The 27,615-nt window shown below is 45.6% G+C and overlaps 2 protein-coding genes across 5 annotated transcripts; one reads left to right on the top strand and one right to left on the bottom strand.

Annotated features, from left to right (window-relative positions):
• Positions 1-705: 705 nt before the first annotated feature.
• MVK (mevalonate kinase) lies at positions 706-21,503 on the bottom strand. 4 transcript variants are annotated; one of them, XM_078848990.1, is made up of 11 exons: positions 21,411-21,503; positions 21,028-21,119; positions 20,747-20,894; positions 19,731-19,878; positions 18,558-18,713; positions 14,450-14,553; positions 12,896-12,941; positions 11,322-11,412; positions 10,123-10,239; positions 4,442-4,595; positions 706-3,282 (listed from the first exon to the last, which is right to left on the bottom strand). In XM_078848990.1, exons 2-11 carry the CDS (start codon positions 21,103-21,105, stop codon positions 3,131-3,133), a joined length of 1,194 nt encoding a protein of 397 aa, XP_078705116.1. In that variant the 5' UTR covers positions 21,106-21,119; positions 21,411-21,503; the 3' UTR covers positions 706-3,130. The 4 variants fall into 4 exon arrangements, with proteins under 4 accessions (XP_078705116.1, XP_073169603.1, XP_078705117.1 ...); XM_073313502.2 differs by lacking the exon at positions 21,411-21,503 and having other exon boundaries at positions 21,028-21,204; XM_078848991.1 differs by lacking the exons at positions 20,747-20,894; positions 21,028-21,119 and having other exon boundaries at positions 707-3,282; positions 21,411-21,495.
• Positions 21,104-27,615, top strand: MMAB (metabolism of cobalamin associated B). Its single transcript, XM_073313506.2, has 10 exons — positions 21,104-21,804; positions 22,744-22,805; positions 23,578-23,671; positions 24,622-24,679; positions 25,295-25,367; positions 25,620-25,717; positions 26,106-26,170; positions 26,972-27,031; positions 27,109-27,149; positions 27,384-27,615. The coding sequence occupies exons 1-10, from the start codon at positions 21,104-21,106 to the stop codon at positions 27,425-27,427; spliced, it is 1,296 nt and encodes a 431-aa protein (XP_073169607.2). The 3' UTR covers positions 27,428-27,615.

Below are 27,615 nucleotides of genomic sequence, written 5' to 3'. Positions count from 1 at the left end.
ACTCACTGCTCTCATGTATTTAGTGAGGGAAAGGAGAGGGAAACTGAATGGTTAAGAAGAACAGGAATTAGAGGCTTCCATATCTAGGCTGCTGCTTTGAATATCTAGCTCAGGTTACCAGTAATTGAAGGTTACCATCAGATGGCTCTTTGGTGGCTAATATGGAGTCATGCTAAGATAACTGCATCAAAGACAGACCTCTCAACTGGCACTCGGGGATTGGGCATGGAAAGCCAAGATGGGCTCATGCCAAGAGGCAAGCCTCTCCAAGCATAGCACGGGCCGTTGGCATGGTGACTGCTCAGTGGCTGGAGAGATGACCACAGGCTCCAGCACTAGAAGCACATAAAAGAAAGGAAAAATCGGAACACACACATAGGAGCTGGGGGAAGACTCACAGAAGAGTGAGAATTAGGAGGAAGCTTACAACTGCCCTCTGCCTCTCAAGCCCTGGATTAGCTGCAAAAGGCCCATGCTATGCCAGCGAGACAAGTTTAAATGCAGAGACAGTTATGGGGGGAGTGGGGGGGGGTGCGCCGGCGCAAGGGGAGGGAGGTGATGGTGTAAAGGAACTGAATTCAAGGTTATTTTTTTACAACACTTAAAAAGAAATTGTATGATCAAATCATTTCTGCCTAGATGCAAGATGGATCCATACCTCCATGAGCACATAAGAGGCAAGATAGATATACTTGGAAAGATTAGATTTTATTGATAAATGTCAGTTTCATTCTAGACACACAAACTGACAAAAACATTTCCATTGATAATCAAAATTTACAGATGGCAGAGTAAGAAAAGTGCTACTTGAGAGTTTAATTTAAGGATATTTACTTTGTATATTTGGACACGTGATGTTGACAATTTGTGTTTTAACAGTTATACACAGCTTTAACTTTTTGAATCTCAGCTTCTATCATAACCAAATAATTACCTGACCCCCTGCATAATTTTCTGCAACTGTGAAAATAAAATAATTAAAAAAGAAGTCTAAAAAATGCTTTAAAAAACAAACATACATACATCAGTGTCAGGTGCCAAAATTATCAAAAACTGAAAAAAAAATTTCTGCCAAGCCTAATAGGACAGGTCACATACCCTGGTTCCAGGAGAACAGAGATTTTCTTGGGGTGGACACACATTGTTTGATTACATATTAGGACATTCAGCAAAGCTGTTACATATAAAAGATATCCCAGAAGTCTAAGGGCTTGTCTACACGAGGACTTTTACTAGTCTCTATCTGTATAATTATGCCACTGTAGTTATACCATTATGGCTCCCCATGTGCAGGCGTACCTAGAATATTTTGCTAGTACATTTCCCCGTGTAGACAGGCCCTAAAACAAGTTTGTGGGTCCATCCAGCTCACGCTGCATTGAAGAAACAGACTGTCTTGTGAAACAGCAAGAAAACCCACAGTAAGAGATGCTAAAGGCAGCACCATTTGCACTGCATAACAATTTGTAAAGTCCCCCCCTTCTTCCCCCAGCCATTGGCAGCTCTTTAACCCATTGTGCTAAAACAGTTGAAAGCAACCTAGACTTTTTGTCCTCCCCACAGGGACGGGCTGCTGGGAATGCTTAACCAGGGCATTAAGGGAAAGGAGCTTTTTCAACAGTGCCAATTGCCAGTGCTGAACTACAATTGTGAATGGCATCCACACAGCTCTTATCTAGCCAGGGCTCAATATAGAAGCAATGGGAGGAGGGTTCTAATTCTTGTATGCATGCTGCAATCTACATTTAACACAGTCAAGTGTCAATTTGTTGATTAAGACACTATCTACATGACAGAAGTGTCTGGTATAGAAGTTGAGGGGTGAAGGACAACAGCCCATTCCAAAACTGGAGGCTACCAAACAAGTAATGGAAGAGATACTGACTCTGCACTGGAGAAGTAGATCACTTGACTAGAGTTAGCATCAATTAAGAAACTGCAAAAATATTGTGGAAATTGATTTACTTTATGGGTCAAGCTCCTCTGGCACCCCACTCCAATAAGTGGCATTAAGGAAGGATGACTAGTAACAGATGAAGTGAGCTGTAGCTCACGAAAGCTCATGCTCAAATAAACTGGTTAGTCTCTAAGGTGCCACAAGTACTCCTTTTCTTTTTTTAGTAACAGATATCCATTGACATAACCTTCTACATTCCCAGCCAAAGGAACGTGTCCTTAACATCCCGCATTTGGGACCAACATTTAGACTGTTTGAAAAACAAAAACCCAGGGATTCGAACAAATCTACTATGAATAGAAATACTGACTTGAGATTAAAATAAAGGAAAAGTGCTTTTGGCTTTAAACATCTTCCTGCAGATTTTGTGGTGTTATTAATGTGAGAACCAGACCGTGAGACTACAAACAGCAAGCCTGCTCAGACAATTGGCTATGGAGGCTAATGTAACGGCCTAGACAGAGAAGGGATGTGCTAATGGAAACTAAAAAACGGGGCAAAGTATTAGATTTTCACTTTCTTCATCTTTAATTATCTGAGATTCAGTTAGTGACACAGGTAAGAGACATTTAATTTTTTTAAATCTCAGCAGTGCCTCTAACAGCATTAGTAGAAATACCAGAGCAGTCTCATGCTTTGCATTCTGTGGTGCCTTTCACCAGAAACTCTCATAGATACTCTGTGCACACTAACTACTCCAGCCTCACCGTGGCCTCAAGAGGCAGGCGAAGCGAAGCGGATACCCCACTATGCATGGAAGGGAGGTAAAACACATAATTGCTCAAGCCGGAAGTTGGCCAGGACACCAGGGTTAACGCCCCTCCCTCTTGTGCCCGCTGTTAACATTGTAGTGTTTATACTATAAGTAAATTCAAGATCCAGCTTCAAGGTTGAGACACAGGGCCGGACTCACAGCTAGGGTAGGTGAGAGCAATAATTCCACTGTCTTCAGTGGAACTGCCCAGTTAGTTACACCAGGTCTGAACTCGGTTCAGTGTCTCAGTTCACAACACTTCCACAGACATGGAAAAGGGGACAAGATATTTCAGACTGGCAACGTAAGCTAAACTCTGTAGTGTGTTCGGCACCATGGGCGGCCACTCCGGTGAAGAGTTAAGAAGCTCTGAACTTGCAGGGGCAGGAAGGCAGGGTACAGTCAAAGTCCATGTCATCTTAAACCTCATTAAAGACGTGCAGAACTTCTGCTTTCAAAGAGGACAGCGAATGAAGACATATTCCAGGCGCCCCAATACTGGTCTCCCAGCATTCAAATCCACAGGCACTGAGATCTTGTCTGGCTGCTTCCACCATCAATGGGTCTGTGTCTGCCAGGAAGAAGGTTACACCAGCCAGTTAAGTTCAGCTTGGTCACCACTGGGAGATGGAAATGCCTTGCTGCATGTTTAATATGGACTAAATGGTATCGCCACGAAAAGGAATCAAACATCCTAAGTTTGGGGTGGGGACATATAGGGGTACATTTTATCTGTTCCTTCTTACATTAACGAGCAGCCAGTTTACCATTAGGTTTGACTTAAGTTTTCATTGGTAGGAGACATTAATGGGCACTTTAGAATCCAGTAGTCGCTAGTATGCCAAGTGTCTCAGGGTCCCACTATGATGGAGAGGTATTCTAAAGGTGCGGAGAGGTGTCATTTTCAGTCTATACATACATCCTTTTTGCCCTTTAAATAGGACATTCCCATTTAAAATTAGTAAGTAAACCAGTGCAAGTGTCCCTACCTAGATATTCTACCACAGTGGTTTTCAACCGTCTCATTTGTGGACCCCAAAACATTTTGAATGGAGCTGTGGACCCCCCCAGGGTCCGCGGACCACAGGTTGAAAACCACTATTCTACCACGTTCATGACCATGATAGATTTTACACAGTTATTACTATACATCACACTCAGATCTTTCTGCTCCAAAAGAAGAATCCCACCAAGTGAGCTAAAGGAAAATCTTAGAAGTACAGGGTCTATGTAACAGTTGGGCAGTTTTCATTCCAGCCAGTAGAGGGCAGAAGTACACACACGGTTCATGGACAGTCTCCAGTATATTGCACCGCTAGTCTATCCCTCACCTAACACACACAGGTGAAAGAGCCCAACAAACCTATTTCCCATACAGTTAAGATGCAGTGACACGTTTTTAGGGTATGACACCCAAGGGCACTTCAGCAGCACGGACACTGCTCCGTGATAGTAAAGGCCCCGCTCTGCCAGCCATCTACTCAGAGCTCCCACCAGTCTCAGTAAAGTGAAAATGACTCAACCAGTTCCACAAGCTGGGTGGAGAAATGTAAAACAGTTCTATGAATAGCAAAGAACAAAATTAGGTTTTAATTTTTTTTTAATCGGTTTAAAAAATGTAGGTGCTGATGAGGCGGTTTTGTTTTGTTGCGACAGTGCCCCTTTAGGTCTCTCTGGCAACATAAAAGGAAGAGATTCAAATGATTCGTAGTAAAGTAAGGATTCCTGACCTGGTCTTAACAAAGTGATTGCACAGCCACCTCGTCCAGCGCCAGTCAGCTTACTGTGCAGCCCGTGCGCGGCAGTCACTCGGCACACGCTGTCCAGCGAGGGATGGCCAACTCCAATCACATTTAAGTGATGCTGGTTTATATCGAAGAGCTCCTTAAAACAAAGCAAAGACAACAAAACCACCTGGATTGCAGGTCCGGCCCTAGCGGGGGTGAAGCGCCCAGGGCAAAAGTGACGAATCCGACACTTCCAGGATCGGCCACACCGGGGGTGGGTGCGTAAGGGAGACTGTCTCCCCCCAGGCAGCCAGGCGTGGCCCTACGCACACTCCCCCCCCCCCCCCCCCAGACCCCACTTTGGCAGCACCGCTGGTCTCCAGGGGGCTGGGGCCACGCAGCCCGCCTTCCTGGGGGGGAGGGGGGAGGGGAGATGCTGCAGCAGTGTCACTGTGCGCTCTCCCTCGGGCGGAAGGGGCGGGGCTGGGGGTTAGCCTCCCCCAGCCAGCAGTTCACACACTGCCCACGTGGTGCCAGCCAATCGCGCCGGCCCACAGGGCCCCCCCAAAGCATGTCACTCCGATTTGCTGTCCCCTAAGGACAGCTCTGGATCTCAATCCTCCAGAACACGTCTCTTTTCCAGCGAGAGAGGTCGCTATTCCAAGGCGCCTGCAAGCAGAGCTGTACTGTGTACAGTGACCTGTTAGAAAGTCACTGACAGACTGACCCATCTTACTGCGACACAGCATAAGGCTGCTCAGGAACAAGCAAATGCTGAACAATGAGACCGAGCCCACCAGCAGCCTCAGGCTTCTAGTCTAGCCCTGCTCCCTCTTCCTTCCCTCACTGACTACTGTGCGGGCACAGATCAGTTCATTTTATAACGTCTTAAAAAAAAAAAAAAAGAGAGGCCAAAGGAAGCAGAGGGCACAGAGAGCTGCCGTCACTGCAGGCACGGTGAACTTCAGCCCTCAGTAGTCTTGGCCTGCTTCCTCTCACTCCTGCTACGCATGCACCGAACAGGATGCTGTACAAATCCTTCCCTAGCTGTGGGAAAGGAATCGTGCTGGGATCTCTCCCATTCCTGGCCAATTCTGCAATCCATCCAACTCCAGTGACAGAAAGTGGCACTGCCAAGGCAGTGATAAACAACATCAAAATCTCACTTGTTTGTATCATATAGCACTTCTCCCCACACTGCAGGGCAGAGATCCAGGACCCAGACCAAGGGGCTTCCCCCAGCATGAGGCAGGTACTCTAGATATTTGTTGGCCAATCCAAGTCACGCTCTTAAACGTTTCCTGAAGTCCTCCATTCTGGGACCATCTGTGGCTATGGAAGTACAAAGCAAGCCTTTTTCCAAAGCAGAGAGGATTTCTGCAGCATTCAAAAGCCCAGCTAATGCCAGCAGCCAGAACCCTGAGGCTACTCTCTCACGCAGGTCTCCAGCGGGCCAGGATATTGCAATAGCTACAGGACTATTCATGTCCAAATCCTGCTGTTACTACAGTTAGTTGCTTGTGGCAGGGACGCATGAATGGCCCAGGAGATTGATAACAGGATACAGGCCCTTTCACCTCTAGTGAGCAGTTCAAATACAGCCCCTGGCAATCTGGGTCCAAAGTTATCACAATCCAACAACTGTTCAGCGTCCTTTAATATGAGTTGGAGAAACTAAGTCCACTCCCAGAGCACAGGTATCCAATACCACAAAACGAAGCATGAATGGCAGCTTCAGAGAGGCGAAGGACTGAATGGGCCATGGTGACTGAACGACTCAATTTCCCCCAGAGATGAGCTGGACACGCTGGCTGGAGCACGTTGATGGGGGAAGCCTGCACTGCTCATAGCGCGCCTGCCTTGCAGGCACGGAACGTTACAGCACAGGGCTGACCTGGCAGCTAGTACAGAACTAACGAAACACGCGCACACCGACATTTAAAAATTACAAGAATAAAGTGAGGGGTTTTTTTTTATTTAAGAAAATGGAAGCTAAGAATTAAAGGAGTTAACTGGAAAGGAGCAGCTGGCTGAAATGCTGCCGTAGACAAGGCACAGACCATTACCAGCGGAGCACTGAAAAACAGGCTAATGAGACAAGAGTGGATGAGAGAGGAAATTTCTTAAAGCAGCACGAGAAGCCCACACACAGAATGTTAAGTGTACATGAATGGGCACAAGTTATAATTAGCAGGTCAGGTCAGTGGGCAGCGACTGAGCAGCCTGAGCCAGAACAACAGTCTCAGACCCAGTTAAGCTCAACCCACCCATCACCTCCCCTTGCTAGTTCTAGCCAGTCACACTAGCCATTCTGGCTCTGAACTGGATCCATCTGCCACCTGAGACCACCACAGAAATTATTTGTATTACGACCGTACGCAGAAGCCCCCACCAAGATCGGGCCCCACTGTACTAGAAGCTGTACAAACACATTCTGGAAGAGACGGACGTTGCCCGGAAGACCTACAGTCTAAACAGGCAGACAAATGAGCGTGGGAGAGAGGAATGACCATCATTCCCATGTTACAGATGGGGAACTAAGGAACAGAGAGGTTAAGTGACCTGCCCATGGTCACATGGTGGCTCTGTGGCAGAGTCAGGAACTGAACCCAGAATTCCCTTAACCACAAGATTGTCCTTCCTTTCAAATACATCAGAACGGGGTGTGTTGGAAGTAAGAGTTTGCTAGCCACAAAATCCTGAAGCCTTAAGGTTTTACACAGAACGGGGCCATGATTCAGTAACATAATGTAGCAGAGAGAAGCAGCTGGCAGCCACAGGCCATGTTAACTAGGGACCAGCTGAAAAGCCAGCAGGCCAAGTACACCATGTTCTTTGAGAGATTTGCTCTCTTCCATACCCAGGGCCAGTCTCTTCACACAGTGCCATGACTAGTTTCTGCCATGCCTCCACCTGACTTTTGATAAGCACAGGCTGCAGTTAGTGGCTCACCTTCGGATGATGCTTTGACTACACAGAGCTAGGAGCTACAGGACAGCATGGAAGGTGTCAATCACTGTGGCTCCCTATCCAGCCCCGCATGGGTCTCCTGTAAACACCACGTGGGTATTGGATGATGCAAAAATACTCCCCCGCCCCACACACACCAATTTGCAACGTACTTTAGATAAATGAGGGAAGATGGATTAGCCAGCACTGTTTAGCATGTATGCGCTGCAAGCTCCCTACACTGGATTGGACAGACGTCCATCCAGGGGCCTCTATATGCCTGAGTGCAGGGCACAATGCTGTCTATGATGATCCAAGACACCTGTCATATTCCAATCCAAAATCTGCTAGGAGTCAGATGACAGCTTATGACACAGTAGACTAGTTCAATGGCTTAAGTACAAAGATGTCCAGAACTGCACATTTCAGCTACAGCAACAGTCAAAAATATAGATATGTATGTATGCAGCATACATCAACCATGCCTCTGTGGGCTCTTCAGACACAAGACAAACAGAAACCAACTTACTGCAGCGTTCCTCCTCCTTGTAATTTAAACAGGACCTCTCTTTTATCTGGGGATATCAAAGCACTCTTTAAGCTAAACCTCACAACCCTCCTTTCATTTGACTGCTGGACGGATGAAAGACCTAGGTGAAGTGAATTGTCTCAGGTCACACTGCAAGTCAGTAGCAAACCTGGGAACAGACCCCAGAGTTCAGACTCAGTCTCCTGGTCTAACCGTTACGTAGCACTCCACTACGTTACACAGAACACAACTTTCATACAAAATCATTCTACCATCTTGGTGCAGTGGTAAAAGCAAAATCCTAATTTTGATACAGGCCCTTGGGAACTGGACTGAGACCTATCAAACTCATCTCACATAGGACACCCACTAAAGCCATTTGCAGGTTTGACAGCACACAGCTCTCTCAGAAGAGCTCTCTTTCCTAAGGAATGTACTCTATGAGACTATACAGCACTATAAGTGGCTCTGAATGGAGACTGGTAGCGTAGCACAGGAGAGCCTCAGCATGAAAATGTGAGGGAGAAAATGCCAACCGTTATGCTCTGAATAAGCACTGTGTTGCATGACAACAGCGTGGCACAACTTTGCATCGAGATAGACATCTCTCTCCTTGGACCTCACAGCGTTTACAGCCACTAATAATGGAAGTCTCGAAGCACCTCTGCGGGAAAGGGAACCTTAGCCCCATTTTATGGGCTGGAGAACTGACACTGAGATGGAAAACTTAAGTGACCTGCTCAAATTCAAACAGGATTTGTGCGGCAGAGAACCCAGGAGTCCTGAAAACCAGTCCTGTGTGTTAGCACAAGGCTTCCACTCGTTCTCCATGGCCCTCAGTGCTCTTTCTGACCCAGACTTTGAGCCTGTCACAACTGTCACCGCCTTTGTTGTTCCTCAGCCATCTGCCAGGCTCACTTCCTGACACCATCTCTGTCTGGCCTTGCGATATCCCCATCTCTTTCTCTTCCCCAGACATGATGGGTACATGCACTCATCTCCACCTGTTCACCACTGTTCCATCCACGGCAGCAAGGCCCTACTGCAAAGGGAGGCAGATTGCTCATTGTTCCACCGGAGGCTCCAGCCTTCACAACCGGATACAGCAAGAAACACAAGTGAGGGGCGATGGAAACAAAAGCTACGCTTTCAAACCTCTCCTGGTGAAAACTGATTGTGAACTGACGTTGGGTAGAGCATCTGCATTCCCACCAGTAAAGGTGACTCCTTATTGCAATCGAGGAGGAAAGGTTTTGTGTGGGTGGGAAGAGAAAAACAGGACACCTCACTATCTATCAACACCTCCAGGAATGGAAGAAGCAGCAGCCAGCTGTTCTTGCAATAAAGCAGGTCACTGCAATTTATGTCCCTTGTTGCTTGAATTCTGTCCCATCAACACCTCTGTTTCTGAGCACCCTAAGCATTCAGCATTTAGCACATGGGACTTCCGTGATCCCATACCAGATGTGGGTTCATCCACCTCCCCATAATAAAACATGTCCCAGCAGATGCAGTCAATGAATTAAGTTTTCCCAACACTAACTAATAATTACTTCGTTATAATCAGAACACTGAGGACACTACCCCGTACATTTGCGTGGAGGGGAAAAAAAAAAGTCTTTAAATTTGAAAGTCGTTTCCACAACAGCCTCCCTGTGCTTTGAATGGAGCCAAAATGAACACAGATCTTATTCACTGCATGCATCGACGTCAAAACAGTTCTGGGCACAACAATTGCTATCTGCTCTCCTGAGCCTTGAGACAGGACAAGCACAAAGCGGGGGCTGGTTTCTAACTAGTCTATCAGAAACAGCGGCTGCCGAGTTTTGTGCTTCCATATTGGCTTTGGCAGTAATGAGAATGGTAGTTTTATAAAGAGCTACTGGCCATCAAATCACAAACTATTCTAAGGAAGGGGACATTTTGATCCTGAACTAACTCGGTGTCCCTTCAACGAAGGGAAATGAAATGTACGGCTCTGACAGAATAATAAAAGCAAACAAGTTTTATACACAGGAGGTAGCAACAGTACCTTAACTGCTTCAGACATAGGGAGCGTATTAATGACAGCGGACGTACATTGTGGTTCACTCTGAACTGAACATTTCCTGCTATCGAAATCTCTCCCAACCTTAACGATCTTTAAACGATGTTTTGATGTGCGACTATAACAGTGTCTAAAAATACAGGCGAAAGAGTCCCTTACCTCTAGCACAGGGTAATAATCCTGTGATGGACTCACAGCCATTGCTTCTAGAACACTTTCACACTCGTGAGAAATTGCATCTATTGAGGCAAGCACTGGGTTCATTATAGCAGGAAACTGTGACAAGAAGAAAAATGAGAGACATGAAGACAGCTCTGTGGTGTTCCGTGGCTTCATTGCTATTGTGCTGGAGGTGGGCCAAGCCCTCTGAGGCTGGACAATTCATGTGCAATAAGGGATCTAAAGCAGAAGCTGGTCACATTTGGGGCATCAGAGCAAAAGAAAGAGAAACACAGTTAAGTTGGGTATTTCAGGGTTGCAAACTCTTGTGATTTTGTTGAGAGACTAATGATGTTTGGCATTTTTCTTAAAGCCCCAAGCTCCTAGAGCTGGGATTTTTTTTTTTTTTTTTTAAATGAAAAACAGATATTTTCACCACAAAAGCTTCTAGCCCTCTGGTTGCAGAGACAAGCCTGGAAACAAAACTTGAAAGGTTCTAAAATTCAGAAGGCAAATTATAAAAGAAAAAATAGCCTTTTAAAAATCTCATGAGTTTTAATGAGACTCTTGATTCTTTGGAGCCAGACATGATTTTTTAAATGCTTGGGGTTCACCAAGCTGCTTGTCACTGCAACAACAGGAAGGGTCATGGCCAGGTCCTCATTTTAGTTAAAAAAAGGGAAGTCCTGGCACAGAGTTTGGATTAATAGGTGCTCATCATGGGGAATGATGAGAAATAAATCCTTTATATCAGAATTGCATAGTAGCCGAGACTCCACGCCACTGAGCATAGAAAGCCAGATAATAGGGACAACTTCTGGAGGAGTCCTGTTAAGCTGACTTGGCTGGAGTGACATAGAAACTCTACAGTCAGTGTCATATCCAACGCATCACCTTAGTGAGTATATTTTGACCTACTCCTTTTTGGGGGTGGGAGGGGGAAGCCCTCTCTCTTCCCCCTGCTCATGCCGCAGTAATGCCAGGAGCAACATAGCAATACCACTTAACAACAGCTTCCAAGAAATCCATGCAAATGCACACCCTGCTACCCCCCATGGAAGGGATCCTGGGATTACTCATAAATGCAGGTCAACTCTCCCCACCCCCTAACAATCAATGTACTGCCGTGCTACCATTGGGTTGGCTCAATTAATAGATGCGCTTCCATGTCACGGTCATCAACCAAAAAGATGCTGCACCTTAAGGATCTTGTCTTTGACACCTGCCACAAGGATCTTGGTGCTCCGAGAGACTTTTGTGTTGGTCAATAAGATCATTAGAGTTGGCACTCTGAAAACAGAACAAACATTCTGAAATTCATTTTCCTCTTGATAACTGGGCAATGTCCAAGGTTTATTCCACATCCATCAACAAATTTACTCCCCCGTTCATGCCATGGTCAAACAACCTTAATGCATGTAATATCTACACGTACAGGCAGGACCTAATGTATTCCACTATTCCAGAGCCACAAACTCTGCTACATAATTAGGCTCTAGAATCTCCACCTTTTTAAAAAGTGCCTACCTCTTGGGATCATGAAAATAAACTTGAAAATGTGAGGCTAATGTAAACTGATGCAGTGACATCTTCCTGTGTTTTGAGAGCTGTGAACTGCCATTTTGATTTGTCTGCTCTGAAGTCTAATGGTGTCCGTTTTATTATCAACATGGTTAACTGTTTCACTGCTGATCATTTTAGCAGAAACAAAGTTAATTTGCTTCTCACCATTTGTCCCTTTGCGCCCAAAAAATACAAAGACTACTGTACTTTACTGGATTTAAATATTTAAAAAATGTATAATCAATAAAACCCTCCATTTTAAAAAAAAACGTATCTGAAGGTGGTGCCAGGTTTTTACCACAGCACTCTAGACTCCTCTTGTTTAGGTCCATCTCACCTACAGACTGCTCTAACCTAGTCTGGAATGAAGACGAGCAGAGAAACAAGGAGCCAAAACATGAGAGCTTCCCTTCTCTGCTGCATCAAGAAGATCTCGGTCAAAGTAGACAGTCTGGCTGTTGGACTATCACCCCTCTAAAACAGGCTGGCTATTTAAGACCATAATCTAACAACATACTTAAGCACGAGAAGTCCTGTTAAATGTCAGTAAGCAGGTGCTCAAGTGCTTTGCTGGGTTGGGACTCTGTGCTCTCAGTTACACGTACATTGATACAACTGTTCTGGTTCTACAAATATGACAAACGTGCTTACTGAGATCCATGTTTTTCAGCTAAAATATCTTTCCTTTGAAACACCATTCGTGAGACCAGCCAGCTGGAGACATTAACTGCTAACAGAGCAATTTCATGCACCGTGAAAGATTTTAATGGCATTGGATTATAGTTCATTGGTTGGAGGTATAGAGAGCATTCTGAACCAGGATTTGTTCTCGCTTTACAGCTTGGTTTTTGTACAGTTCTAAAATTCAATATGCAAGAAATTGTGGTTTTGTTTTGTTCTTTTAAAAGGTCATTTGCTGCTAGGAGCTGACTTGATCCTGCTGCCTATAAGGCCATGAAATTAATATTGAACTTTTGCCTTATAATCTAACTTCAGACAATAACCAGACATTTCATTGGCCTCATTCTTCTCCAACCCAAGACAACAAAACTGGTTTTCAAGATATTAAAGCTACCTGATAGGTCCAATACAGGGTTCTGGCTGCAAGATTCCTACTCACACTGTTCAGCATTATTTTGTTACTCTCATACCTTTAGACCATAAACTCTACACAGATATGTTCTGTGTGTGTATATAATTTTAATATTACCTCTTCAGTGATGTGATTTTTCCTGACTGAAATCTGAGTACTCCACCTAAAGTAAAATACATACATAGTCATAGTATGCAACATATCTGAAAATAATAAGTATATAGGGACTTTCATCTGCAGAAACTAACCTACAGCATGAGAAGTTAATTGCAAGAAGCACAGGCAAAACAATGGGCTAGATCCTCAGATGGTGTGAACAGGCAGAGCTCCATTAACTTCAGTGGGAGATCTGGCCCAAATATGAGTAACTTGGTGCCTTCACCCTTTGCTTTCCTGTACTGAGGGCCATAGAAAATAAAGAGATATTTCAAATGGAGAGAGTTAGGTTAGAATCAAGTCTTCATTGGTCTAAAATAACGAAGTAAGAATCAAATGAAGACTTCTGGAGTAGATTTAAACACATTAAACACCAGATTCAGTGCAGAGTGTGAATATTTGTGAAGAATAACTGTTAGTAACCCAACAGATCCCCACCAGTCAGCAAGCTTGCTACTTCGTTATCCACTTCCCAATGTTTTGACAGAGTAGCTGTGATGAAGTCTGATTATTAATAAACACTCTCGCAAAAAGCATCACAGCACACTTGCACATAATAAAGACTAAGGTACAGGCGACCAAGTATGAACGTTTTCCAAAGCATTATACTGCAGCAAGATTTTTTTTTTTAATTTATATTTATTTGCTCCATAATTTGTAAATTCCAGTTATTTCCATGAGGGCTCCTCTTTCAAGGCATTAATGTGAACGAGGGAGATTCATATAGTGAGTCAGAGATTAGTGAATTAAGCCTCCCAACACCCCTGTGAGGCATTACTCCTATTTTACAAATAGGGAATAGGGAAACAAATAGGGAAACAGAGGCACAGAAAGAAAGCATGACTTCAAGGTCAAAGCTAGAATCAGAACTTGGGAGTTTCTGGTTCCTTCCCCCCACCCCATCCAGTTCAACAGACCATTCTCTCTCCCTCCTGAGGCGGCGAAAAGTATTACTAACATTGCTAATGTACGAGAGGTTTATTCTGGGGTAACGTTACCTTCATTCTATGCTCTCAATAAGCATCAATAAGCAGCGAGTTTCTACTAGAGCAGGCTGGCAACAACACAGAGGAAAACTACAGAAGAGGATTTGGTACTAAGATGGTGTAGGGAAGAGGCTTTACTTGTGCTCTTCCCTTTCTAATCCAGTGTCTGCCGAGAGGACAGAGACTGGGGTCGAACAGTCAGTCTGCAGGATGGATTTTGGACACATTTTTATATAGTCAAAACTCCCTGCATAAAGGGCTGTGAGCGATTTGAGAGGCATACTGAAAGCCCACTTAGATTCACTGCAGTCTGTGAGGCCCTTTGGATTCTTTGGTGAAGTGCTACTTAGGAATTGTACCCAGGGCAAATCCCATCCGATCTCCCTTCACCAGCTATGCAGCAGTGTGCGAAGGGGACTGGAAAAGCCATCATTCCCAATGCCCAAGTAGTGGCCTCTTCTACTCTGACAGTGACAGCACCTGTATTCAGAGCCAAAAGAGGAATGGATTGAGACTGAAAAATACATACCCCAAGTTGCTACAGAGTTATCCACACCAGAAGGCTTGCCATGGATGACCTGCTCTCCCCGAAAGGCCCATCTGTTAATTAAATCCAACTCCTCCTCAGGCCACCTGAAAGGCAAGAAAACAGTTTAAAACTACTACAAGCGGGCAACATGCCACAGGAACCAAGGAGTCCACTAGCCATAAAGAGCAGCAGGAATCACATGAGCAGACTGAAGCGCAGCATGTCAAGGGGGACACCTCGCGGGGGAGGGGAAATGAACCCCCACACAAATTAACAGGATGAAGTAGTGCTCGGCCCAGTAAAAGCAGCACTGCCATCCAAGATACTATCACCTTCGTATCTAAGCCACACACTTAAGTGCATCTGCTTCTAACAATCACAGGATGGAATCAGTATGAACGCAGCAACCGCTACAGAGCGTTGCCACCTTGAAAGCATCACGTGAGGAAACGTTCTGGAAGGTTCCAAGCAGAGCTGTGTGCGTCACTGCTGAGTCTGACTAAATGTCCACCCGAAAAAGGCAGTGTAGCAGTGCAAGCAAAGGGCTGGATCCCTGGAACACCTGGATCTGACAGACTCCTTCTGTGGTCTTGAACGCAACATTGGACTCTTGGCTTCTGGGTCTCTATCAGTAAGAATGGGGATAATACTTCCTTTCCTCACTGATACTGTAATTAGATGTTTAATATGCTTCTTTGCCAGTAGGCATACACCTCAGTGCCACTTTTCTTCTTCCCCCTTCCTCGGAGGGGGAGAATCCAGCTGAGAGAGAAGAGCCATCAATGGTTAAGAAAATCATTCTACGTGAGGAACAATCACAGCACCCTAGCAGCTAGGGAAACGAGAAGTACTAAGCACTATTCCTCATGCTTCCCCGTCTGCCTGCTGCATCCACCTGTTGTCTCATCTTAAATTTAAGTTATAAATTCTGCTTGGCAGAGACCATCTCATAGTTATCTGTTTGTATAGTGCCAGGAACAGTGGGGCTCTGGCCTAAAAGCAGTATTGTAATCCATATATTATTACTATTTGTACATGATGTGAAACACAGGTTGGAGAAGAGAGGAAAAAGGCAGTCATGCACTGGTGAAGATTAACGTTAACTAGAACGTGCAGCGAAAAAGGCCAGCCCTTCAGCAAGGGAGTATTAAAAGCAGGTCAGTATTACAGCTAATTACAACTACTTTTAAACAGTGTTGTTTGTATGATCCATATCCCAAAATGCTTCACAGGATTAAACAGCAGTGAGAAAAATCGAGAGACTTTAGGCATAAGAGGGATAAAGAGATGTTTGCCGATGAGATCTCAGCCGACGAGATCTCAAGGGGTGGGGAGATACAGGAAAACACTGCCAGGAAGCAGGTGGGATCCCAGTATTGGTCCCTTGCTTCAGTATGGTTCACCAACTATTCTCATTCTCATTCACCAACATATCTCATCTCATTGTTACACTAAAGACTGTATGATGCCTACACAAAACCGATGTTCTTCTGCCCTATCAAGTAATTCCTAGTTTGGGCCTTGTACTCTAAAAACCTGTCAAATTCATATTCTCACTGCACCAAAAGCTAACTTTGAACTGTACAGACTATAATTGATGCTGAGACATCGGATATTAATATCAGTGTCAATGTGCACTAGTCTGTTGGAGCAGTTGTTTTGAGTGCACAAGGTGGGTTTGTGGAATTTGCTGAGCATGCAGAATATACGGCACTGTGAATGGACTGGATGTGCGTATAGGAGTTCTAAGTATTTATAGAGTGGAGGGGGGTGATGAGGGCTGGAGGGCTCATAAGGAGACATAGAACCTTCAACTGTAGGTTGCTGGTACTGATCCAGATCAGTAGTGTCGGATCAGTGTTTGGTGTATACAAAATGAGTTGGTGGATCCTGCGGCCTACATCACACAAGCAATGGTCAGAGTTGTCAGCATTGCTGACAGTTACTAGAAAAGAGGCCAAGAATTCAGACGGGTGTGGGGACCGATCTACCTTCTCTCCCATAGCATTAATGTAGAGTCACAGTAATGGAGTAAGGGGGAGGTGGTTTCATGAATGGCCATTCTCTACTATTTATTGCAGTAGTGCCTACTGCTTTGTGGCTAAACTGAGACCCTTGATCCCAGTACTCTCTGGCCCAGCACCAAATTCTCTTAATACCTCTTATTTAAAGACACAATTCTCAAGGCACATGCAATTTAAGCCTTCTTCTGCTCAGTCACCACTTTATAAAGAGCCATGTTTCGGGCATATTGTGTGTCATTAATAAAAACACCCTGTATTGGCTCCCATTGTGCTCCAAATATGAGAGACCAATGCAGTTTGAAATGTTAGATATTAAGGCCTAAAAATCAAGGTCGATAATGGAAATATTAAAATCAATTCCAACTAGAGCGGCATCAAGTGTTGCCCCATAATGTTAATGGATGCAGCTCTCCAAAAGAACACGTGTCTGCCCTTCATGCAGAGATCTTCATCTCACTGGGAGGTGTCTGAGCCTGAACAGCTTGCATTTCACACACAGCTCCTTACTTCACAGCTGCATAATGCAAGGGCAAATATTAAAAGTTGCAAGTGAACAGACTGCACTGTTTGGCAGTGGGGATTAGAATCACAGACCTTTACAAGGGGAAAGGGAGAAAGAAGAGTAGAAATTATATTTCTGTGGAAGGTTAAGCCAACATGTGTAACCTGTGGCTAAAGCACAAACTATCCCAGTCCTGACTCATCACTACTCACTGCCCCATCACAGGGCATTCTTTGGGAGTGATGCTTTCCTCTCCTTCTCTAGGATATTGCACTTCAAGGATACTTTTCATTTGTCACTGTAGTTGACAAGGATGCTGCCAAACATCTGGTCTCAAAACACTTTTGGCTGGTGTCCCTTAACTGCTTGGGGTTGTGACTATTCTTCAAGCAGGATTATTTTCTTAACCATTGATGGCTCTTCTGTCTAATGCTAAACTGGATTCTCCCCCTCTGATGAAGACGGAAGAAGAAAAGGTGTCACCAAGGTGTAGGACTACTGGCATTGACGCATAATTTACTGGGCAATACAACGCCAGGCCCTGCTGGCAAATGCTTCTTGTTACTCATACAGCTTGTAAAGGACAAACGGATACAACTTCCCGAAGAAATCAGAAAGGTTCATTATTGCTCCTCCAGCACCATATGTACACTGAACTCTATGGAGAAATAACCACCTTGTCCCTCTGTCTGCAACTCAGGGGATGGGCACAGGCACACCTCTGTGCCCATGTAGTGTCTTCAGTGGAGGCTTGTGAACTGGCAATTGCTGTCCTAATTAAACACAAGGACAGATGGTGGGACCCTGCAGGAGGGCTGAAGGGTTGGGAAGGCAAGGACTACGGAAGGGAGATCATGCCAGACCAGTATGGCCAATCTTATGCAGTTGTTGAGGTTAACGGTTACATGGTCTTATTCTTTACCTGCTCAATCAGGTTCAGGGGAAGATCCAAGTTTACAGACCTCACAGCACAAGTGCGTTTTGATGAGAGGGTAGAAGATGGCGAACAGGGCCATAAAGGGGCTTCCATAGATATAGGAATGTATGTTAAGTTTACACGAGTTCACCTATCTTGTTATATTTTTTTCTTCAATGTTAAGTGAAGACCCTATGAAAGATGACCTCTTGAAGCTTCACTTACCCTTTTGCATTCAAACTGTAACTGAAAATTACACTGCATCCAAACTACAAATTACAATTAAGAGATGCAGATGTTTACACCACTTCCAGTATAATTTGGAAGATGCATTTTTGCTAGTATAGTATGTTGTATGATCAGATAGAAGTTTGCTGAAAAATATATTAGGGGACAGAGGTCTCATTGCTCAGCTCTGTGTACCTGCATAATCTTGTAAGTCATTGCTACAGGCACTAAAGCAGAACATTTTTAACAGGTAATGTCTTGGAATCACATTTTGTATCCTGACACTAGGTCACTAACTTCAAGCCATCAGCTCAGAGAGACAGGAATATGAAGTTAAGAAACAAGCAACATTCATTTGCTTCTCACTGGAGATTTAGGGAACATTATGCTACCCCAATTCTACACACCCAAGATACACAGGCTTTTCAGATGCTTTACCTGACAATGGACTTCTCCTCCTCTAATGGGCAGCCAATGGCTCCACATGCAGTCAACAGGGCAGCTGCCAAACAAACGGAATAGGCAGCACTTGAGCCTAGCCCAGCTCCCGTGGGCAGCTCAGACCACACCACTATCTCCACGCTTGGTATCTGTCTGAAACACATTAAAATGCGTTGCATAAAATGCCAATAACATTCTGGAGATCAAAGGCAACAGATGCAAACTAAAATTGCTGTGATCACACCACCAGCCAACTGGTGGCGTCAGCATACACACAAGTATATGACAGACATGGGCCTCCTGAACTTTCAGCTAGCACAGCTGAGCAGCTTTGCAAATCCATTGTGCTAGAAGAAAGCCTAGCTAAATTGGATTTCTCATTTCCATTGGTTTTTATCCCAGTGCTAGGGGTGATTTATTAATAGAACACCATAAATATACCCTTCAGATTTTTGGAAATATATTTTTAAAACATTTTAAGATCCCACATCAGTAACAGTAGGTTTACATTTTGCTATTGTAATAAGCTGGCTAGTATCTGTACTGTTGTCCTCTCTTTGATAGAACTGGAACTGCATGTGTGTGTGTAATAGGCTCCCTACTGCTAAAAGCGAAGGAGAATTTCCATTATCTAAAGCGGGAAGGACATGTGGTTTTAGAATAGGCTGATCACAGCTCAACTCCTACTATCACCAAGATGTTCAGAGCAGCTGTGATATGAAGCCCTATGTAGCTAGAGACCTGTACAATGCTTCAATATTTGATTATTTCACTGCCAAAACTGAGCTCAGGATTGTGTTTCTCTTGCTACAGCTGAGATCATTAGTAGGTAAAGCCGATCACATTTCTAGAGCCCTCTTAATAGTTTGTAGCATTGTCAACTGTTGTGTTAACCACAGTTAGAAGATTAGCACTATTTCTCAGTTATGACTAATCATGTTTTGGGCATATCCTTGCTGATTTCCAACCCACTCAGCACAATTTAGCTATTTCACCTCAGAGTTACTAACAAGATAAGAGCCTAAGAACACAAAGGAAAGTTTCCCTCCTTTATTTTCTTATTTTAGCTTTAGAGATCTGTAATTTCACAAGAAATTAGAATAGAAATTTAACAGGAACCATGCACACCTAGGATACTGCATTCATTTCTGAGGAGGACTATGTTCTTACCCATATTTAGCTGAAATAGACAGGTACAGATAGAGAAATGCAAGGGTACCAAGGCTCTCAGTGGCTGAAAGTCCAGTAGTGATTCCTGCGAACTCTTTCAGTGCATCCATTTGTTCTGGGCTGGGGCATTTAGATTCATCCAAGCCATCTAGGAAAGCAATCAGTGGTGGAATTATTCATTTACAAAGAAAGCTTAAAAAACATGGTTTCAAATTAGAATGAGATATTTACAAGAATGGCATGTCCAGTGACACTAAATAGAATAAAGACAACTGCCGCTATGCTTCAGCGCACAAACTGATTACTGGGGGCAGGGGGGAGAGAAGAAACCACCAGCTACACTGAAGAACTGCTTCTTTCATGTCACCCACAGCAACATCATAAATGAAACACCAGGAAAGGGCTCCATCTCTGACTCATACAGAGCCAACCACATTAATTTGTGCTAGGTGTGGTACACGACATACAAGTCTTACAGTATAGGTGGGTGTGGAGGCAGGTGATTACAGATTTCTACAAGTGACTGGTACAGGACACTTTGCAAGACAAGACACTGAACTACAGGGACCCTTGGGGTTTGCTGATAAAGCACCTACATGCTAACCTAGAGAGACTTTATTCTGTCCCCTTTTAAATGGTGCATGCTAGAATCATAGTAGTTAAGATGGAACAAGCTCCTGCTGACGCAGATCGCTTGTGTCTCACCCAGCGCATCTGCTGCCTGCGGACTATGAGGACCAGTTAAAACACTGGCTCTGGGAGTGTGAATACACTTAGTAAATCCAGCTACCTGATTTGGTGGGAGAGGGAAGCCTAATCAGTTAAACCCACTGTAGCTTCTAGCCACCAGCTGACCAACAACACTCATTAACACACGAGATGGTTGCCAAGCACACGCAAAGTGCAATAGTCGGTTGGGGTACGATCCGACACACATCAGAAAAGAGGATGAAGCCAGGGGTTTCATGATTTTAAAATATATGGACATGCGCTGCCATTGTTCTAACAGCACTTGCCTGAAAATGCCGTCAGCAGTGTCCGGAGCCGGACGGCTTCCCAGTTTAAACTGGTACCAATATTAGGCAAGCATATCAAGACCTTTCCATTATTACTGGGCCTAATCTGAAGGAACGTTCTCAGGTTCAAGGCCACAGCCAAAGCTGCCTGCACACAAAAAAAGCGAGACGTGAGTGGGGGGGCGGAGGCACTGTGCAGAACAGCCAGCAAAAGGTTCACGGCTGCCCCCCAACTCAGGGCCTTTCATCGCCCGGCTGCCAGCGCCAGCCCAGCGCTTTACCTTGCCATGCACGACAGCGTGCTCCCCGTGGAGAATAGCCTTCCCCGGGGCAGAGAGCGTCAGCGGCTTGGCCAGCATGTCCGCTGCTTCGCCTGCGAAGGGAAAAAGGCAAGAGGCCTCTGAAGGGCTCGGGCTGGGCCGATGCCTCAACGGCCCAAGTCTCCCGATCGCCCTCGGCACCAGGGCCCAGCCCCCCACGCCACAGGCCCCCGGCGTCCCGCCCCCCCTCACGCCCCCAGCGGCGGCGCCCCCCCACAGCGGCACCGCGGGGGCGGGGCCTCAGGCCGGGGAGACGCCTGGGCCTCCAGCCCGACGCCCACCAGGGACTGAGGCCCCGGCCGCGGTGGCCCCGCACCCCGGCCCCGCACCGCACCGCACCGCACCTGGGCTCGTCTGTCAGCAGCCCGGCTCACCGCCTCACAGGCTCGATTGCTGCCCCAGGAGCTCCCCGATAGGCCCCGCAGCGCCCAATGGGGACCCGGCGCCTGTCCCACGTGACACGGCCGAACCAACCACTGGGCCGCCCCGGGGAGGCGAGATTCCTGTCGGACCAATGGGGAGCGGGCCGGGTCGGGTGGTGCGCGAGTCGGGTGACGGCGCCTGGCGCGGCCACGGCGGCCGAGAAGGGTCAGAGCTCAGGGCACGGAGGCCGAGGCGGGGTCGCGGCAGCCCCATGGCGGCGGCGCTGGGCCGGGGCTGCCGCCGGCTGGCGCTGTGCAGACCGCTCCGGGCCTGGCCGCGGGCCCGGGGCCACCGTCAGCAGGGCGAGCCGGCCAGGTGAGCGGGGCGGGGCGCTGGGGGAGCCGGAGAGAGGCCCCGGCTCGCACCCTCGGCTCGCACCCTCCCCGCTCCGGGTGGGGCAGCGCCGAGCTTCTCCCCCCCCCATTCCCCCCGCCCCTCAGCTCTGGGCCGCCCCCTGGGGCTGCGCCGAGCTTCTCCCCCCCTCCCCGCAGGGCCTGGGCCGAGCTTTCCCCCCCCCCCCCTCCCCGCAGGGCCTGGGCCGCCCCCTGGGGCAGCGCCGAGCTTCTCCCCCCCCCCCCTCCCCGCAGGGCCTGGGCCGAGCTTTCCCCCCCCCCCCCTCCCCGCAGGGCCTGGGCCGCCCCCTGGGGCAGCGCCGAGCTTCTCCCCCCACCCCATTCCCCCCGCCCCTCAGCTCTGGGCCGCCCCCTGGGGCTGCGCCGAGCTTCTCCCCCCCCCCCATTCCCCCCGCCCCTCAGCTCTGGGCCGCCCCCTGGGGCCGCCCCGAGCTTTCCCCCCCCCCCCTCCCCGCAGGGCCTGGGCCGAGCTTTCCCCCCCCCCCCTCCCCGCAGGGCCTGGGCCGCCCCCTGGGGCTGCGCTGAGCTTCTCCCACCTGCCCCGACGCCCCAGCTCTGAGGTCGCTCCTGTGTCTGACACAATAGTTCATCTGAAAGAAAAACACGACACTTCTTAGGATCCCCCTGCCCTGAAGCGGCCCATGGCAGCGTGAACCGGGGTGTCCCCGCTAGCGGTCCAAAGCAGAACTCGCCCTTGGGCCCCAGTTGTCTTCCCGTGCTCTCTGCTACGAGGAAAGGGGGAGATGGGGGCAGTAACCGGGGCAGTGCTTGGAGAGCCTGGCCTTACCAGCAGATACAGGGGTGCCGGTCCCTCTCTATAAATAGAGTCGTCCGCTTGCCAACCACTGCATGTTAAAAAGTCATTTCTGCTAAACTCATAACGGTTCCATTTTGTGTCTAGCCTGGAAATCAAACCCAAGACAACCCGCGTTCCAAAGATTTACACAAAAACAGGAGACAAAGGTAGGGTCTGGGCTGCACTTAAAACCTAGAAGCCACAATATCATCATAGCGGGGTAAAAATATAACAAACAACAAAGGCCATTACATAGCATTTTATATTCCCAAAACATAGTTCTGAATTCATTTTAATGTACTAGCCCATTTAATTCATGTCAGGTTGTAATGAATGCTTGTCTAATACAGCAGATAAGCCCCCGGGTGCTCTGACATGCTATTTATTTAGAATTGTCAGATGACTTTCTAGCAATCACCACAGGGAGAGCTTCTTGGACTGTCTGTAGTCCCTACAGAAATTAAATGGTTGTTTTCCTCTTCCATGTGCCCTCTTAGTGCCCAGCACAATTTGTGTTTAAAAAAAAATTGTGACTCTACACCTTCAGTGAACCTTTGACTGTCCTGTGCGTGCTGGGCTGTTCCTACATTTGCAAGGGGAGCCAGGGGAGGTTATGGTGTCTTAATTAAAGTAAGACACAGGCCCATGGGTTAGTTGGAAAAAGTCTTTGGCACATTGCTTTGTTGGTCTGTGACACCATCACCAGACAGGAAGAAACTCATATTCGGTGGGGGTCCATCACTGGTTGTGTCACAGAAGCAATCAGCTGACACCTGTTCAGTGGTAGAGGCCCTGGAGATTTAGGGTCTTATAAATCGAAGGCTGCTGCTACCTGGGTGTCAACCTAGCACAGACTGCAGTGAGTTTTCATATTGTAAAATTTGCAGCTTTGTCTGTTCCAATCCCTTTTCCTCTTGTTGCTATTGATTGTTTTTAAAGGGTTTTCCAGCACATACACTGGGGAGAGGCGATCTAAAGATGATCAGGTCTTTGAAGCTTTGGGAACAACAGATGAATTGAGTTCTGCTATTGGGTAACAAAACTGTGAATTCTATCTTTGACTTTTGTTTACTGGGGTATTGCTAAAGCTCTTATCTGAAGACACAGTGCCAAAAAGTTTGTCGTCTTTACTTACCTTGATAAGCTGATACCTGACAGTCATGAACACTACAGACATAGAACAAGGCCTACAAGCCCATCCAGTGATGTAAAGATGCAGCAAAGCTTGAGAAGTCTGTTCTGATGGGAGTATGTACACTCTTTATTCTTGGTGTTCTTGGGGTTGTTTTCTTTTTAAAGGGAGAAGGTGGATATATTGTCAGCCTGTGGGAGAAGTTGTAAATACATCCTGAGTCAAATTCACTGGAGAGCTACATTGGCAAAAAAAAGTGTGCCCAACCATAATATTCATTCAGTCTCATCTCTCTCTTTGTTTAAGAGAATTTGCTTCTTGATCAATAAAAACTTGCTAGTGGATCAGCTGTGTCCACACTCTGCAGTTCCTGAGTATAGGAAGAAACATACTTCATTTGTACCTCTGATTTATATGGACAAAATTCAGAAAGCAGCAGATGGTCATGCAGATATGCTTCTGAATTGGTGTTTTCTTTTTAGGTGTTGAGAGTCCTACTTTGTTCCATGTTGCAAAGCAATGCTCCTTGTGAACCTGTGCATGTAATATTGAGTGTACAATGAGCCATAAATATATGCTATATGTGCCAAACAAGAAAAGGAGGACTTGTGGCACCTTAGAGACTAACCAATTTATTAGAGCATAAGTCTGCTGCAGTTTCCACGATATGCATCTGAGGAAGTGAGCTGTAGCTCACGAAAGCTTATGCTCTAATAAATTGGTTAGTCTCTAAGGTGCCACAAGTACTCCTTTTCTTTTTGCGAATACAGACTAACACGGCTGTTACTCTGAAATGTGCCAAACAAGTCTCCTCTGTTCTAGAGCTAACTCTCTGCTTCATCTTAATCTAGGGTTGCTAGTGAATTAAGCCAGGAAAGTGGCCACACATTTGTCGAACAACTTCACAAAGTGAGTAGTAACTACATGCTCTATGTCTAACATGACCATTAAATCTGTATTATTAGAATGCTGAGTTCTTAAACTCTTGGTTTAAAATTTTAAAGCCACCTAGGAGATTTAGGCTTGTAGGTCCCATTGCATTCAGTGGGAATTTTGCATAAATCCTTTAGGCAGACTTGAAAATCTCTTGGTTACGTGAAGAAACAAGATGCTTCTTTCTATCTGTACTGAAAAGGAAACCAGTTGAATGTGTGTGTGTGAGATTGAGATGGTTCATCTTCATTATTATGCACCATCTTGGGCACAGATTAAGCCTTGTTGTTATGCATTCTCAAATTGAAACCAAGAGAACATAAATACTAAGCCAAGCTGCCTGAGATCAAAAGAACTGTGTATCACAGCGGAAAACAGCTCATGCGGAGGGTACATTTGGCATTTACTAATTAGCATCACACTGCAGAAGTGGTCAATGTCACCTGATTAAAGGCTCTGAGGATCCGTACCACACTGCCTCTAGAATGTCTTATTGGAGTGTCAAATGTCATCTCTGCGAGTGTAATTTCATTGTCTATGCTTTGATTGTAATGCATACTTTCATTTTTCTCTACCTATTACCGTCCTTAGGTCCAGTGTATGCTGCAGGACGTTGGTTCCAACATTGCAACTCCTCTCTCCTCGGCCAGGGAGGCTCACTTAAGTAATCCTCAAATCATTTTCCCTACAGAGATAATAGCTCTGTATCTTTAAAAAAATGCCCTCGTTGTAGGTCAAGTTGTTTATTTAGCGATACTACTTGTGCACTTCTGTGAGCGTTTGCTGTAGAAGAGGGAAGCTGTGGGAGACGAGTGTAAATTTTTTACACGTCTCTAATGAGTACTTAGTATGACAAATGTAAAATGCAAGATCCATTTTGTGGATGGATTTATTTGTTTCCTCTTTCCCCCTGTAGAACGAACATCATTTAGTGAAAAGCCAGTGCTGGAGCTGGAGCAGTGGATTGATAAATACTCAGACCAACTTCCACCTCTCACTGCTTTCATTTTGCCTGTAGGTATTGGCTCATACTTTTTACTGAACTGAAACTCTTTGCTAGGTATTTGATTGAAGACTTAATCAGAAACCCACTGTTAATTGATATTAAACATTGGGTAGTTCTTGAGGTCGGTCCACCACATGCTGTTCTCTTCTAGTGTTTGTACAAATACAGGAAGGCTGTAGGGCTGGAAGAGATTGAGCTAACCCTCCTCTGTCTCCATCTGCAACTGAATTTAAATGTCCAGCAGAAATGTCCCATTCAGATGTATATTATAGCTTCTGTAAGTGTCCAGTAGGGCTTTATTTTGTGTACAATGTCGTATGTTTAAGTTCTGTGCAGCTGGGTGGCTGTATGTGGCTTCTGATACAAGGCACTTATGCGTTTTTAATGTTGTTTCAGTCTGGAGGTAAAAGTAGTTCTGCTCTTCATTTCTCCAGAGCGGTCTGCCGAAGAGCAGAGAGGTGGTAAGTATAAGAATAAGGCTGAGGGAAAAGGCCTTCTGAGCCCTGGTAGTTGCTGCAGCTTCCGAGCCATTTAAAACTGTATCTGATGCGATTGATCTTAAGGCAAATGCTGTTAGAATTGCAGCAAAACTTGAGATAAAGATTTGTTTAATTAAAGAGCTCTCCTGTAGCTTTTTTGATGCTATCACAGCAAAAAAGCTGGCTTCAGCCTTTGGAGTCAGCTGTACTGGATCCTGTGGGAGCAACAGGCAATTTATTCTGTAAGATAGCATATACAGACTTTTATAACTGAACAACATGATCTCGGCTGCAAAAAAAAAAATAAAAAAATGATGGCCTCTTGTTAAAAAGCAATTAGTGTAAAACATGCATATCAACGTAAGAGCTGTAGAAAGCCAAAAGAGTGAGTCCAGTACTGTAGGGGAATAATGAGTTTAGCGGTGTATAGTCACGGATAATAATTATTCTTACAAACTGCTACCATCGATACTGATGCTTGTTCACATAACAGGTTCTCTCTCTCTTCTACATTCTATACAGAAGCAAAATCTGTGCTGAAGCACTGTTTTTCATTGATTGGTTAAAGCATGTAGCAATCCCTGGATTTTATGGTCAGAGTTAATTTTTAGACTATAATTCCAGTACAGAAGGGATTAAACTGGAAATTAATACTGAGGCTGTACTGTGACCACTCAAGGTTTTGAGCATCTCCAAACCTCAAAGACCCATCTATTATTAAGCTGTGTATTCAGAATAATAGATTAAACATAACATGAAATTGTTATTCACTCTCCTTTTTAGCGTTGTTCCTTTAGTACAAGCAGGAGAGGCAGATGCAAATGTGGCCAAATACTTGAACAGGTAAAACAGATTCTGTCATTCTTAATTGCCATAAAGGCTTCAGAGACTGTACATTGTGGTTTCCTTTAATATTCAAGGGGAGAACAGCAGGGGTACCCCAGAGAAGCTCTCACTTCAGGTTAAGATTTTAACTTGTCTACGTTTTAACTGGGCTCCTGTGGGAACAATCATTTGAATGCCATTTTGGGGATCATTTCTGTTTTCTCGGTCTCCTGTTGCTTTGTTTTACCTGCAGCTCCCAGTGCTGTAATTCAGTACGCTCTTTTTTTTAATAGATGTATGTAGCACTAGATACAAGCATATCTGATGATAAACGCACATTTCTTAACTACTTTCTCTCCTTGCTTTCCAGACTTAGTGATTTTCTCTTCATTTTGGCACGTTATGCTGCAATGAAGGAAGGGAAGAAAGAGAAAATATATACAAAAAGTGAAACATAAATTGGAGATGAGACTATACTTTCTAGATCATGAAAAGCTAAATCCAGCCAAGTTTTCATTCTGCAGGCAAGACGGAGAGGAGAATTCAAAATGTGAATTGCCACCAATTCCCCCCAATAAAATCATTCAAGAACTTGTTTATAA

Source organism: Lepidochelys kempii, chromosome 15 (genome assembly GCF_965140285.1).
Source record: "Lepidochelys kempii isolate rLepKem1 chromosome 15, rLepKem1.hap1, whole genome shotgun sequence".
NCBI classification, from domain to species: Eukaryota; Metazoa; Chordata; order Testudines; family Cheloniidae; genus Lepidochelys; species Lepidochelys kempii.
This window is presented reverse-complemented; position numbering and strand designations above follow the sequence as displayed.

Coding starts and splice junctions, on each gene's coding strand:
- MMAB (XM_073313506.2), top strand. CDS start 21,104: ATGTCCGCTGCTTCGCCTGCGAAGGGAAAAAGGCAAGAGGCCTCTGAA. Junction 25,718..26,105: donor TCACTGCTTTCATTTTGCCT/GTAGGTATTGGC, acceptor ATGTTGTTTCAG/TCTGGAGGTAAAAGTAGTTC. Junction 27,150..27,383: donor CAGAGAAGCTCTCACTTCAG/GTTAAGATTTTA, acceptor CTTGCTTTCCAG/ACTTAGTGATTTTCTCTTCA.
- MVK (XM_078848990.1), bottom strand. CDS start 21,105: ATGCTGGCCAAGCCGCTGACGCTCTCTGCCCCGGGGAAGGCTATTCTC. Junction 19,879..20,746: donor ACTGCTGACGGCATTTTCAG/GCAAGTGCTGTT, acceptor TTGCTTTCCTAG/ATGGCTTGGATGAATCTAAA. Junction 18,714..19,730: donor TCTATTTCAGCTAAATATGG/GTAAGAACATAG, acceptor AATGTGTTTCAG/ACAGATACCAAGCGTGGAGA.